At 35.0% G+C, this 13627-nt stretch overlaps 1 protein-coding gene across 1 annotated transcript; it reads left to right on the forward strand.

Moving 5' to 3' along the window:
* The first annotated feature begins 9041 nt into the window (after positions 1 to 9041).
* On the forward strand, positions 9042 to 11475 carry LOC124434776. The gene is made up of 2 exons (XM_046984678.1): positions 9042 to 9558; positions 10330 to 11475. The coding sequence occupies exons 1-2, from the start codon at positions 9234 to 9236 to the stop codon at positions 10965 to 10967; spliced, it is 963 nt and encodes a 320-aa protein (XP_046840634.1). The 5' UTR covers positions 9042 to 9233; the 3' UTR covers positions 10968 to 11475.
* The last annotated feature ends 2152 nt before the right edge of the window (positions 11476 to 13627 follow it).

The raw sequence follows: 13627 nt of genomic DNA on the forward strand, positions 1-13627 counted from the left end.
GGATTACCGTTTGAACTAAATGTACGCAAGTTTTGCAACATAATAATAAAGCAGAACACTCCATTAAGCATGACTTTTATATTGCTAAGCCTCAAATGGTATTTTCATGACTACTATGTATAGTTTTATAAGTAATGTCTAATTTTTGTATACTTTCTACATTGCATATTTTGCTCAAAAATCAATGTGTATAGACATTCCTACCAGTGAACAAAAATGCATAGGCAACCTGCATAATATTTAGGAGAATAAACTGATCAAAGCAACTATTTTCTAGGATTTGTCATATTGAAAAATGGATAAATGACATCTTAAAGTGTTAATTAAGTTGGGAAACATTTTTGCAGAAGTGTTACAATGGATTGTTGAATTTGACAGAAGTATTGTTGAAGAACAGATGGTAATGTTATTCAATGGCATAAATATTACTGGACAAGAAATTTGTGACCAGTTGTTTTGCTTGTTCTATGCAAAGTAAATCAATAGAGAGATTTAGCAAGAGTACGACAACGACAACGAGTACGAAGTTTGACTGTGTAAGGGAATGGCACGAGGAAGTTTGTTGTCGTTGTCGCTCATTGAGTTCTATAAGACCTAGAAGGGACACGTCAACAAAATTACTATAAATTATTAGCGCGCGGCCCGTGGTCAAAAACATGGCGGATTTTGGTGGTCAAAGGCAGCGGAAAGACGCGGGCTCATGAAATAAAAATTTTGTCTTCCACCCTGATTTGAACACCACCATTGCAAGTATAGAAAATATTAAAACTATTTATTTTCCTAACACAAACACTTTTTTAAAATTTTATTTATTAAACAATCTGCCAACTTCCGTGGATTGCGGATGCTGAAATAGCGACAGAAAAGGAAACATTTCATGACTCCGGTAAGTAGCACAGTAGTAGTTTTACTATTTTGTTTTTAACACGATACTTGAAGAGTGTTTCTACTATTAAGTTTTAATTTAAAGTTATTTTGGTCTAGTCTTGTTTGTTCTTCACTTTATCGCTGCCAGACGTGGCGAAGCTGCCAATTTTTATCGAGTTTTGCATCCATCTTGTATCATGATCAAGCTAAACTCTCCTGATTTGAATTCAGTTTACCTCCCAAAAATGGGGCAGAAATTGATCATATTTATTTTTTAAAGATGAAGGAAAGTTTACAACAGAGTTGTGTTGAAGTTGAATGCAGTGCAATGCAAATTAATGAGAACTATGGTATATGCCGCATAATAAAAATAACTATTAAACTGTTTGCCTCCTCAATTTGACTGACTGTATAGTGTAGAAAATTATAATGGGATTGGAAAGTTGGATTTATGCAAACAGTTTTAAAGTACTACTTAGCGTTACTGTAAGTGAATTATTTATTGTTATAGTAAACAGGTTAATACTTCAAAACCAAGATAAAAGAAGTGTAATGAACAATGTGCTAAGATTTGTTTCTATCTTGAAATTTTTTTTCACAGTAACTTGTGATTATATTATTAATATGCATGAAAAATCAAACATATTATTGTCACATTTCACCAAATCGTTACGTGGTATGATTCCAGGTGATCCACAAATTCACATCAGATGCATTGGTTACAATAAAGTTGAATGTAGAAGAAGCAAAGTTAGATGACAAAAAACTTCTTTGTGTTTTATGAAGAATTAGTAGAAATCAATAAAAAGCATTCTTTAAACAAATTGTAAACAAATTTAAATTGCTCATGGTCAAGCAACCTAGCAAAAAGATCAAAATCTGTCTTCAACATGTGACCTTTCCAATTATGTTTAGTTTCTTTGTACAAAATACTATTTTCGTGAAACTTGATTTGTAAGTCTTTCATTAATATGTTTTTTGCCTAAAGATAAAAGGAACAAATTCAAAGGCTTGATGTAAAATACAAAGATTTATTAAGTTGTTTATCATTTAATTCCCAATTGTTAGTTTGTACAAATAAATAATTAGTATTGGTAGCTGTAAGTTGTTCAAGCAAAACTGTAAAATTTGCACAATAATATCTATAGAACTTGCTAAATTTCTTCACCTACACTGTCAATTAACTACTTTGCCTTTATGCAGCAATAGACAGAGTGTTTTTGTCAGAGAAACCAATGCACTTTCCTAGTTTCCAAACTAGTTTCCAAGTTTGTAATTTCAATGAAAAATTAATGTAGTTCTGTTCAGTAATAGATCCAAGATTCTGCCAAGCAGTTTACAAATTACAAATTTCCAACCAACAGTATCATCATGGTGTTTTGAGTTTTTTCCTTTTTGTAGCTCTTCTAGTTCAACATACTTTTTTTATGAATTTTCAGTAGATTTATCAGGTAATGACAATACACTTGTGATACTTATCCATGGAAAATTTTCAGTTGACTTATGTCGTAGTACTGAATCAAACATTTTCTCGCTTCCTTAGGAACATTTTAACAGTGATTTATCCAATTGAGCAAGAAAAATATTAGCACCAAACTGTTTACAAACAGTCAAACACACAGAAGCATGAAATAATGAATAAGTTTGACGAGATTGACAAGTCTACTAATGCCGTTTGATTTTTAATTTTAAAAGGTTAAAATTTCATGAAATAACTTAAATGTTACAGCCAAAATATGCGTTTCTCAGCCGTCGACTTTCTTGATGTGTGTGTACTGTGTTTTTCACGCAATGCTGAAGCATTATTTTCACATGATATGCTGTCAGTATCGTAATTGCTTTTTTTCGCTTGTTATCATTCATTTAAACAGTATTAGAAATCAGGAGGGAGTGAATATTGAAAAAAATTCTTAAGGTGGAAGTTTTGACCACCAAAATCCGCCATTACCACCATGTTTTTGACAACCGGGTCCAGACCCCTTTTCCCCTCCATGTCTTATAGAACTCAATAGAACAAATCTGTAGTTTGTTACAGATTTTCATTCCATTTTTTGAGTCTTTCCAAATATGGCATGAACACATAATGTGGCATCAGTGTCGGCCCGACAAATCGTTGTGTGTAAACGTACCTTAAGTTAAACGCAAGTTTAATATTCGGGCTCTCCTGCACTGTCGCGAGATTATATAAATTACGTGGCTGACACAAAGTTCTTTAACTAATCAAAATCTTTCATAGATTGTTTCATGTGCGTGTGACACTAATGACAAGTATAATGAAACACGATTTATATGTAAGTAATATATTCGAGATTGCATTGCCGTAAACTTCGTTCTGCTCTTTGGTAACTATTATAGTACGCAAATACCAAACACTGTCCTCGATTAGCCCAGCTGAATGTGTGTCTGGTTAAAATGTGGAATGATAAAGTCATGGCGGATCGAGCATCTGGGTTGCGAGTGAAAAAATAAAACGATACGCAATACGTGCATGTTGTAACAATGCATGAACACAGTTTTAATTCAACATACATAAAAACTATACGAGATGTTAATAAGCTTTATAAAAACATCATTAGTGAAGCCCCAAAGTCATTCGTTTTCGTAATAATAAAAATAAGTTCAACGACAACAATGATAATAATTTTGTGTAAAATGCTACAAAATCAAATTTCTGTCTCGATCTTCCTTTGACACTTCTCTTAAGTTAAGACTTAACAGGCCCACTAATTGTCGTAACATTTTGGATACTGATCGCTTAATTTATGTGCTGTCTTGAAGTCCTGCCTACTTTTTAGTATTTTTGAGTTTCAGCTGTTATATTCCAACAATATGAATATGAGGTGCCATTTGTTTGAGATAACTACTACATCTTGTTTTTTGAACGTTTAGTGAAGACTATGATACACCGTTCACTCCTTAGTGTCTCTAGTATTGAACTAAATACAAATACGGTGCATCAAAGTTTAATGTATTACTCGCTCAGACGAGATGTTTGTGATCACCTACGAAGCTTGTACTTATATATAAAGTCTTGAACTTTTTAGTGTTGCAACCAAGGTACTCACGTAGACATTGAGAGATGATTTCTTGCAATTACGTAATTGTTTCCCTAAAGTATGTGCTCGTCTGTTCTCGTTGTCTGTTCTCGATGCTCATCGCAATCGGCTTTCTAACAGCCTACAAAATACGGCAAGTCAAATTTTACCAACTTGTTAAATTATACAGTCCTCTCAATATTTGGTCCTATTTTTTGTGTCCAAATTCACCGGTTGACCAGCATGCTTCAGCCCTTTATTGTCGCATCCAAAGTTCATATTAATTGTGACAGCCCTTGTATTTTATTTAGGTGGTGTCAGACTTTGGACAATGCATCGGGCGTCGAATGCAACCAGTTGACAAAAGAACGCGTGACAATAGAAAGGCTGGTGAATAGAAGAATTGACAAAGGAACGAGTAGTCTGGAGAATAAAACAGTAAAATGAACGACATTCAAAACATTTTGTTGTTAGCCCGGTTAATGTCAAAATCTACACGGTGTATCAAAGTGGTCATCTTTGAAATCAGTTGACATTTTATAATTTGCATAATTCAGCAATAATCGATCCCCAAGGAACCTATAAATGGCAAATTTGCAATCCAAACGAGGACGAAGGCCCCGTTTACACGTATACGGATAGTTTCGTATCTGCAACAAAAAAATTGCGGATAAGCCTTTCGTCCACACGCATCCGAATATTTGAGCTGGTTATCAGTACTAAGTATATATGTTAACCTACCTTATACGTGTTTTTATATTCGGTAAGCTTTCCTGATAGCTTGAAATTGGGCTATTCTTTATTAGGACTAGCTTGTTCTTCACTGTCATTTACATTCAAACTGAAAGAAATATCAATGAAAATGTATAATAAATAATACAAACTATTGAATGAAACCAATTTCATCAGTTGATGTTCAAGATGGAATTAAGTAATGCATTGGAATTGTACTAAAATACTATCAATAACATACTTGTGATTTTGATGTTTCGTTTCACGTTGTTTTTCATACTCCTGTCTATTCCTCTCATGATTTTTAGTATTTCTTCTTGTCTCCTTTCGTCTATTATCCTCTCTCCTAGACCCAGGCCTTCTGTCTTCACCACCATCACGCTCACGATATCTTTTTGCGCTGTCTTTTTGATCAGAAATTGATGATCTTGAACGACTTCGACGCCTTTTGCGTCGGTTCGTATGTCGAGATGACATGGCCTAAAAATATATTTCTACATCATTCGTCGCTTTCCAGCATCCGATATAAGCAAAAACTTTCAAATTTTATCAATTCAAAGTTGTCGAACTTGTAAACTTCGGGAGATTGGTGCAGGAGTTTGGCAGGGGCGGATCTAGAGTATGTCAAATCCGTCGCGCGACTGATGTTTGAAATTCAAAAATTACCTATTCATATTAATTAAAAATCATTAATTATTCTTACTTTATTATCGCATTTACTTCGTGATAAAAATCCAGCATTATTTATTATTGAAAACTAATGACTAATGCAATGAATATCTCCTTGGTAACCAGATCAGTTGAATTTTAATTGACCTGGAATAACCATTGAGTTCTATAATAGAACTCAATCTGGTTATTGAGTTATAGAGCTCAATGGGAATAACCGACTGATAAGCGGGGTGGCTTGACTGGTTCGACTTATAAAGGAGTCTATGAACGCCAGAAACGCTATTTTATTGGTCAATGGCCAGATCAGTGGACAGTCTGGAATAATCTCGACCGATAATAGGGGTGGCCGGACCTATAAGGGAGTCCAATTGCTATCTTACAATTGGTTCATTTGAATTTTTGTCTTACTGTGATTGGTTTGACCGATTTCGACTGATAGCCAACTGAACTAACATAGTCAAGCACAATGTCTGAATTGAATGTTTGATCATTCATAGTAATTTTCAGAAGCATGATAGAAACTAAACTACAATCAGATGGAATTTATGGAAATCTTTTACAAATTCATATGTTGACATGAATGCTGCTTTCCAAACTGGGAATTTTTCAAGAGGGTGAAAAATTTATGGATGAATTGTAAATGCTTGGCAAAGACGATCTCGCGAGCGACATTTCAGTCATTGATGTTCAAAAGAAAGCCAACATTGTTTTGAGTTTTATCAGCAGAAATTTACATCCAAAATCGTAAGTAAAGGACAAGTGAAGTGTATGCATGAATGCAATATATCAAAGTCAATTTATGCGAGTGTGTGATGCGATTTATGTTAATATGGCGTATGGTAAGCAGATTGATGCTTCTAAAATTGTTGTTGCCGAAGGACTTTTAGCTATGATTTCTTTAATGCTTGGTGAATCGTGGCCGTTATATGGCAGCGAAATCCTACATTTCTGCAAATATATTTCAATGGACAAAAAATCTGTAGCCATAAGGTGCCATACTATTATTTACTTTATCATAAACAAATGTTTGGGGCTTTTCAGTTTATGATCATTGATCATTCAATCATTGGACAGTTATACTACATATTGTTTAAGATTTGAGAAAACTAACATTGATTACATGAGAAGCTGTTTACTATAACCTGTGATTTTGAGTCTTATGATCCATGAAGCTTTTATTTTGACAATTTGACTGGAATGGTATTAAACCTGAGTATTTCACATACATGAAATGTTGTCCCATGTCACATATCGTCCCTTTTCTAACTGAACACCTCATGTAGAGATGTAAAGGTGTGTTAATCTACGGCTCATACCAGATTGTTGCCATAAATTCCAAAGGGCTATTGATGTATGAAAAGCATTTTCTATAAAGTAAAAATGTCTTCCTATGTATGCAGATAAACCTTGAAATTTGGCAAAACAGCAAAGTATTTTTCATGATCACTAGGTAATTTTTCTGATGATCATTATAATTTCTAAACTAAATTATTTTAGTTTTACATTTAAACAAGCTTTGATCATATGAAAAGATATTTATCATAACCAGTAAGCATGACACATAAACCATTTTTAACATTCATGTAATTATATAATTAAAGACATGTTGGTTACATTCTGTTTGTATTTGATAATACAATGCTACTAGTGATTGCTATATAGCACACCTTGCAGAAGATAATAGTCTAGTGAAATGCCTAATAAACATTTATGGCATTAAGCTAACCTTAACTGCAAATTTTCACTCTGATAATTTTGCTTAATCTTTGGCAGAAAAAATTTTGAGTTTTTCTCAAAGGGTGAATTTGCTGGCACTGATGTGGAGATGGGTAAAGAGTTACAATAAACTTGCATGGTTTGAAGTCTGAGCTTTTCTATATCTATGAACTGTCACTTGTAGTACCAAATTTCTAACTTAACTTATTACATAGAGGTTTGAATGGGGTCTCTAGGGGGTCTATGCCTGACAACTTGGTAGAAATTTTAAAGAATATATCTGTTTTGAATAGCATTATTGTAAAATAAATTTACGTTCCTAGACATGCTAATGAGCCATATATTTGGCATGATAATGAGCCTAAATATTTGGCAAAACATTCAAGTATTGTTCACTTTATTTTTTTGAAAAAAACGTAAGAAAAATGTGTTGTTTTTACGCAAAAACGATGCCCACAAAATACATTTTGTATTGCTCTAAAACGCTGAAAATGGCATTTTCAAGACTCTGAAATTCAAAATTTCTCAGGGGAGAATGCCTCAGACCCCCCCAGGTGCGGAGCGCCTCCGACGTTTTATGACTGATGTTTGAAAAATCCTAGATCCGCCCCTGGAGTTTGGAACTGTAACACATCTGAAGCGATATATAGAAAAACTGGTACGCATTTCTTACATAAGGATAGCTTTTCACGAAGCGAGTTAAAGTAATATATATTTAATCTATAGAATAAATAATATGCAAGACGTTTATAAAACTTTATAAAAACTTCGAAAATCAATAACAATAATGAAAATTTTGTGTCAATTGGAATTCATGTAGTCCCTTGCTTCGAGCAAAGTCGACGAGGATTGATGAAGAATCTGCTTTCCACATCTATTTCCTTTGTGCAGCCGGCGATTAGACGGGGCAGTTAAATGAACCCAGTAAGATGAGTGTCACATGGCATACGTATAGCACGTTAGAATTTTTAGCCTTCTAATTGTATTTATACCTTACTTGCATTCAAGGCCTGTATCGCGTTTGCTTCTACATTAATCCCTTTAAAAATTTGTGATTGGTAGATAAACTAAAGTCATTACAAAGAAATAACTTACTGAGTACTCAAATTTCAATTTCTATTCTTTCAGGTTAGACGTTCACTACTTATGTCCTCTACAAGCGATATATGGAATTGAACCAGTCTACACTGAACCGGTGAAACTTTGCTTTTTGCTGGGCTTACCTTGGTCGCATTTGTCCTGTGTATGTGCTTGTTTTCAGGCACAAAGAGCGTTTTCTAAGATTCCATTGCAAAATTCGAAGCACAACGCTGTTTTTTGAAAGAGAAACTGGAATAATCAATAGTGATGCAGATTCGGCCTACACTTTACATACAAATTGTCCATTTCTTTCCTGACTTTTTACTTTTTTTTGCTTGCTTCTTTAGTCTTCCATCTTCTGTCTATGATCAAGGCCTCGTTTCATAACAAATAACAATCACGTTCAAGATTTCTTTTTCCTGTGCTGTCTCTCTCTTTTAATCAGCAATACCAGAGTAAAGGAAACAATGTCTGTGGATTGAACTGAATATTACTGGAAGGCTACTTCTCGTGAAAATTTGAAGCCGTCATTTAATTAATCCCAGTCTTTCCACGCACGTTCCATGCGTGACTTTACCCGTCTGGCTTCATGCAAATACAGGTATGCAGTCTGTATGCTTATCAAAAGGTAGTTTTTCGGTTATATATTTCGTTCAACGATCGTACGCGATACTACAGTCGCTATTCTAAACGGCGTTTTAAGATTTTTAAATTTAATAGCAATGCGTACAACATGATGCCGCTGCTTGATGATGAGAGAATATTTGCATGCTACAGCCGAAACGCGACTGGGAAATTTCCGCATAACAGAGGTAGTTTCCCAAATAAGAACACAAGAATTTGAGCAGAAATATAACCCTCCATGGAAAGCAACTTGGGAAACCCCTCACAACGAAGGGTATTTCCCCAAAATAATACCTTTTTTAGAAAATATGTGACTTGATTACGTTTTCAGTAAATGCAAAAGCTAAATATATAAAATTGATTGTCTGTTTTGCTGAATAAGGTTACGTCATCGGAGCTTATAAAAGCCACAAACGGGACTTCTCGACAATCATAACACAATCAAAACATCGGACACAACAAGACTTACATAACAAATTTTGTTTCAATATTATTCCTTTTACTATAATGGCAGCCAGACAGCTATCAACAAACCAACTGCTTAAACTTGGGGATGAAAACGCAAGTATGGCCGCGACTGCTTACAGTGACGAAATTAAAAGTGCCGCGGAATTAGGTCGTCTTTTGGGGAGTATTGGGGACAAGTTGTTCTCGACTCCCGAAGTCGAACGCCACCAAAATGAAAGAGAAAGGTCGAATCAAACAGGCTGGTTGTCACAATTTATAGAAGCTATTGACGTGACTCTTGAATGGCTTGAGCACAAAGGTCAAAATATGAAAATGGATGCAAAGAAGCGAGAGCAAATATTGAGAGGACTGTATAATTTAACAGGTGGGTAGAATTTACACTTGTTCTTTTACGTTGTAAGGAATGTAAACAAACAAAACAACGTTCACATCACGTCCTTACATTATCGTACTACGTGTATATTTGTATTTATACACGTATATATATCATTTGTGCATCGTATTATGTTTCATTTTGTCAGAAGAAGTATTTCACGTTAAAAATTACCACTTGTTACGTCTCTTGTTTTGACAAAAATATTCGATTTCGAGATGGCGATTTTCTTCGGCATCTGCTTCTTCCTTTGCTTTTTAAATTGGTCGGCTGGACTTGGCTTCTGAAAGCATGGTTGCCAAGTTCGTATTATAAATCCTTAAGTTCGTAGTAGGGTTCATAAGTTCGTTGTAGGGTTCATATTATGATTCTCAGATGATGGCTTTGGAACAAGTTCGTATGTTGCCAACTTAACTTCCAAATATGGAATGAACCTGAATTACCCTTTGGCTAAAATTAAATAAGACAAAATGTACAAAGGAGAAACCGAGAAAGTTTTAAAACGCAACGATTTTATGTCACAATGAACGTTAAAATTGCTTTGTTAGGGAAAACCTATATTGTATTTTGAAGTATTCCAACTGTGTAGGCAATTAACTTTTTGAACATCACATTCTGACTGGCTGAATGCAACCAGTGTGTATCCACAGATCTTTAATGTTTGGTGCAGTTTAACTAAGTAGATTTAAGAATTTTTAAACCCATGTTGTTGAACCATTTTCCATCTATTTCTCATCAGTACCTTTGCCATTAATTATTCAGAGATCGGGAACAACGCTCAAATCTTCGTGATAATGGAAATAGCAAGCGCATTTCTGACAAACGATCTAGATCCGTTTCCAGGAAAGCGTCAATACATAGTGCAGTGTTTGGAAGATGTCAAAGACCACCAGGATTCCATTGTGAGATTAGTCGCAGATGCGAGCAGGTTGCTTAAAGAAATGTTGGATAGTGAAAGCGTCGATTTCCTAATGGCCATGCAGTTTGACAACATCGTTAGGGAAGCAAAAACGAAGATTGATTTGTGTAGCCGGCGATTGAACGGGGCAGAAAAAGCTATTTATGAGCTTGCTGGTAAAATGAAAACCATTAAATGGAGTTTGCGTGGTATGCGTGGCGCAGATTGGGCGTTCACTGCTTATTTTCTGTTCAAGCGATATCAGGAATCCAGTCATTCGTCATTGGACCTGTTGCAGTTTGGTGGGTTTACCCTGGTCGCGGGTGGCCTATGGATGTGCTTATTTCCAGGAACAGAGAGCGTTTTCTACGAGTCTATTGCAAAACTCGAATCACAACACTGTTTGTTGAAGGAGAAACTGGAAGATTTGCGCATAAGCTTGACTAGCGCTAAAGATTTTAGAGATGGACCATTGAAAAACAGGGGGTCATCCCAGTTATGATGTTCCTGTAGCCTACAATTTACAATATTGAGCAATGTCACTTGAGCTACGAAGTGTTAATACTAGAGGGAATGGTCATGTCTCTAAGAGAAATGGAAGATCGGACTGGAAAGAAATGTGTATAATACTTTAGCCAAAATGGTGTATAATTATTTGTCATTGTACTTCACTGTGGTTTTTCACCCTCTGTTTTCAAACATTGAACCGTGATAAAGCTACACAGCTGTGTTATTTTACGCATTAAAATAAGCAAAAACATAGCTTCATGTAAACTTTAAGTTTGCTAAAATTTGCAATGTAATTTTCACTAAGATTTTCGAATTCTAAATAATTGCATGATTTAGTACCTCAAATAACGTTTCATGAAAATATTTCAGTTGAAAGTGTGTATAAAAGTTGATTACTAGTTTGTTATATGCATGATTTGTAAAATATAAAATGTAATTTTATGATCTTGTAATATTTTATTGTAATTTATGGTATAAAAAATCGAAGATCTATTCAACAACGTTTGATTAGCACATCTTTTCTTCCAAAGCCTTAAGTTGTCATTGAAATGAGAAAACCTATTCTTGTCATTGTCATCGTATTATTTCATAGCTGGCGAAAAACAACATTGGCAATAATACGTGCACATATAATTGTAAAACAATACAAAAAAGGAGGATTAGTTGAATCACATTGGCTCCATGTTGTCACTATTGGACAAATCTTGCTCATATATATTTGCTATTTTTTTATTACAAGTACAAAATGCTGCCATATGTTGCCGAGGTTTTGCTTCAAAAAGGGAAGTTCCCTCAATTTTTTATTTAGTTGGGAATTTCCCTAAATATGATGAGCTGTAACAATGCGAGAAACAGCACATGAAGTCTGGAAATGGAATGAAATTTATTCAAAACAAAAAACAAAGTTGTTATTACACTGCTTTCAGGATATCTTCGTCAGGGTTGCATTTGCTATAAAATTTTCTTTCTTTAACAGAACCAAAGCGCCATTTTTACTATGAACATAAGAGTCTTGTAAAGCAGTTGATTTAACCACAAAGTTAAAATACTTGGGGGAAGCGCTTTTGATGATACAATAGCTATGGTCGTTCACTGTCTTCATATGGAAGAAATAAAGTTGATCAAAAAATGTAATGCCAAACATAATAATGTCATGAAAATGTTTGAAAAAAGAATAATTAAGATTCGTTGAATTAGTAACTCACAATTTTTTCTTTCATTGCTAAAAATTCAGCCAAGACTGGGCCCTTTTGATATGTGGTATTAAAAATGTAATTATCTGCATGTTCTCTACCCCATATTTCTGGGAATAACATTGACAATTTGACCAATACAGTACATTGTGAGAAAAAAGGGATTAAATGAATGTGACGATGGACAAATTTAACGTTCTTCTTTTGATGTTTAAAAATTGAAAACGGATGATTCTGCCGCATTGCTGCAGCTCCATTGGCATTTCCTTTTAATGTAAAACAATAAGAAGGTCATCATATAGATAGGTACTTCACGGAGCTGAGAACCGCTCGGAGAACGAAATGAAAGCATTCAAAACGCAATCTGAAAACGCTGTCATCGTATCGCTTCTTTAAAATTTCTCATTTTGGTTGACCTATCATTTTCAAAGCAGTTTTGAAATTTTTGTACCTGGCTCCCAAGTAGATAAATATAGTTATGGCGAAAGCTCCAGATAATAGCCAAAGTCCGATGAAACCAAGTCAACTACCTCTAGGAGAAAATGAAGAGCTCGTTGCTACCGCAAACAAAAAGATAATTTTAAAATTAGCAAGAGCTGTACGGTCGATAGGCGATCTTGAAGTCGACGAACAAAGTCGACAGGAAATCAAGGAAAGGATACAAAACGTAGAATTGACAAAGCGTCAGCGCTTTACAAATTGTTGGAATAAAGTTGTCCGAGCTGTCTGCCAGTGGCGTAGCTAGCGGTCCCGCCACTCCCGCCCGGCGGGAGTAGAAATTTCCCAAAAAAATAATAAATATTCTATTTGGACATAAGATATACATTATTTCACGAACAATTTGTAATATTATGTTTTATTCGTTCATATTTACGCTTTTATTAGGTGGTTCGTAATCGTAATACAGCAAAATCTCAAGATTTGTTATGTAACCTAGCAACCGCCTTTTCTCGCACATTGCATACTCGCGCGATTCTCCGTATTCCGCCCATCTTCAGAGGGCGGAACATACAATATAATTCTATATAAGAAGTTTGGAATTCTGGTTGGCTAAGGGACTTGACGCATGCTCAAATCTGCTGTTTTATAGTCGAACTCCCGCTATTTTAAATTGGCGGAGGTTGTAATTATTCGACCTTTTAATACGAGTACAGCGATTAGTGATTATCAAATTACGTGTCATTGTCGGTATTAATTTTCCATTGTGTTTACTCTCAAATTGCTATTTTGTATTTGTGTATGACACAATGGCTTCAAGTGCGACTGCGATTTGCTCAACTGATGTTGATTTAGTAAATAGCTTATTAGCTAAACCGTTCTCTGCTCGATCGTCGGTCGAACAGAATGTTATCGTTCATGAACGGCCTACTCCTGATTTAACTATCCAAAATAAGGGAAGAGCATTTCAGAGAGATTGGTATGAGGCGAAGGACTGGCTGTGTGGCAGTACAACCTTGCA

The sequence above is a fragment of the Xenia sp. Carnegie-2017 genome, unplaced genomic scaffold, assembly GCF_021976095.1.
Source record: "Xenia sp. Carnegie-2017 unplaced genomic scaffold, XeniaSp_v1 HiC_scaffold_14, whole genome shotgun sequence".
NCBI lineage: Eukaryota > Metazoa > Cnidaria > Anthozoa > Malacalcyonacea > Xeniidae > Xenia > Xenia sp. Carnegie-2017.

Coding starts and splice junctions, on each gene's coding strand:
- LOC124434776 (XM_046984678.1), top strand. CDS start 9,234: ATGGCAGCCAGACAGCTATCAACAAACCAACTGCTTAAACTTGGGGAT. Junction 9,559..10,329: donor AGGACTGTATAATTTAACAG/GTGGGTAGAATT, acceptor TTAATTATTCAG/AGATCGGGAACAACGCTCAA.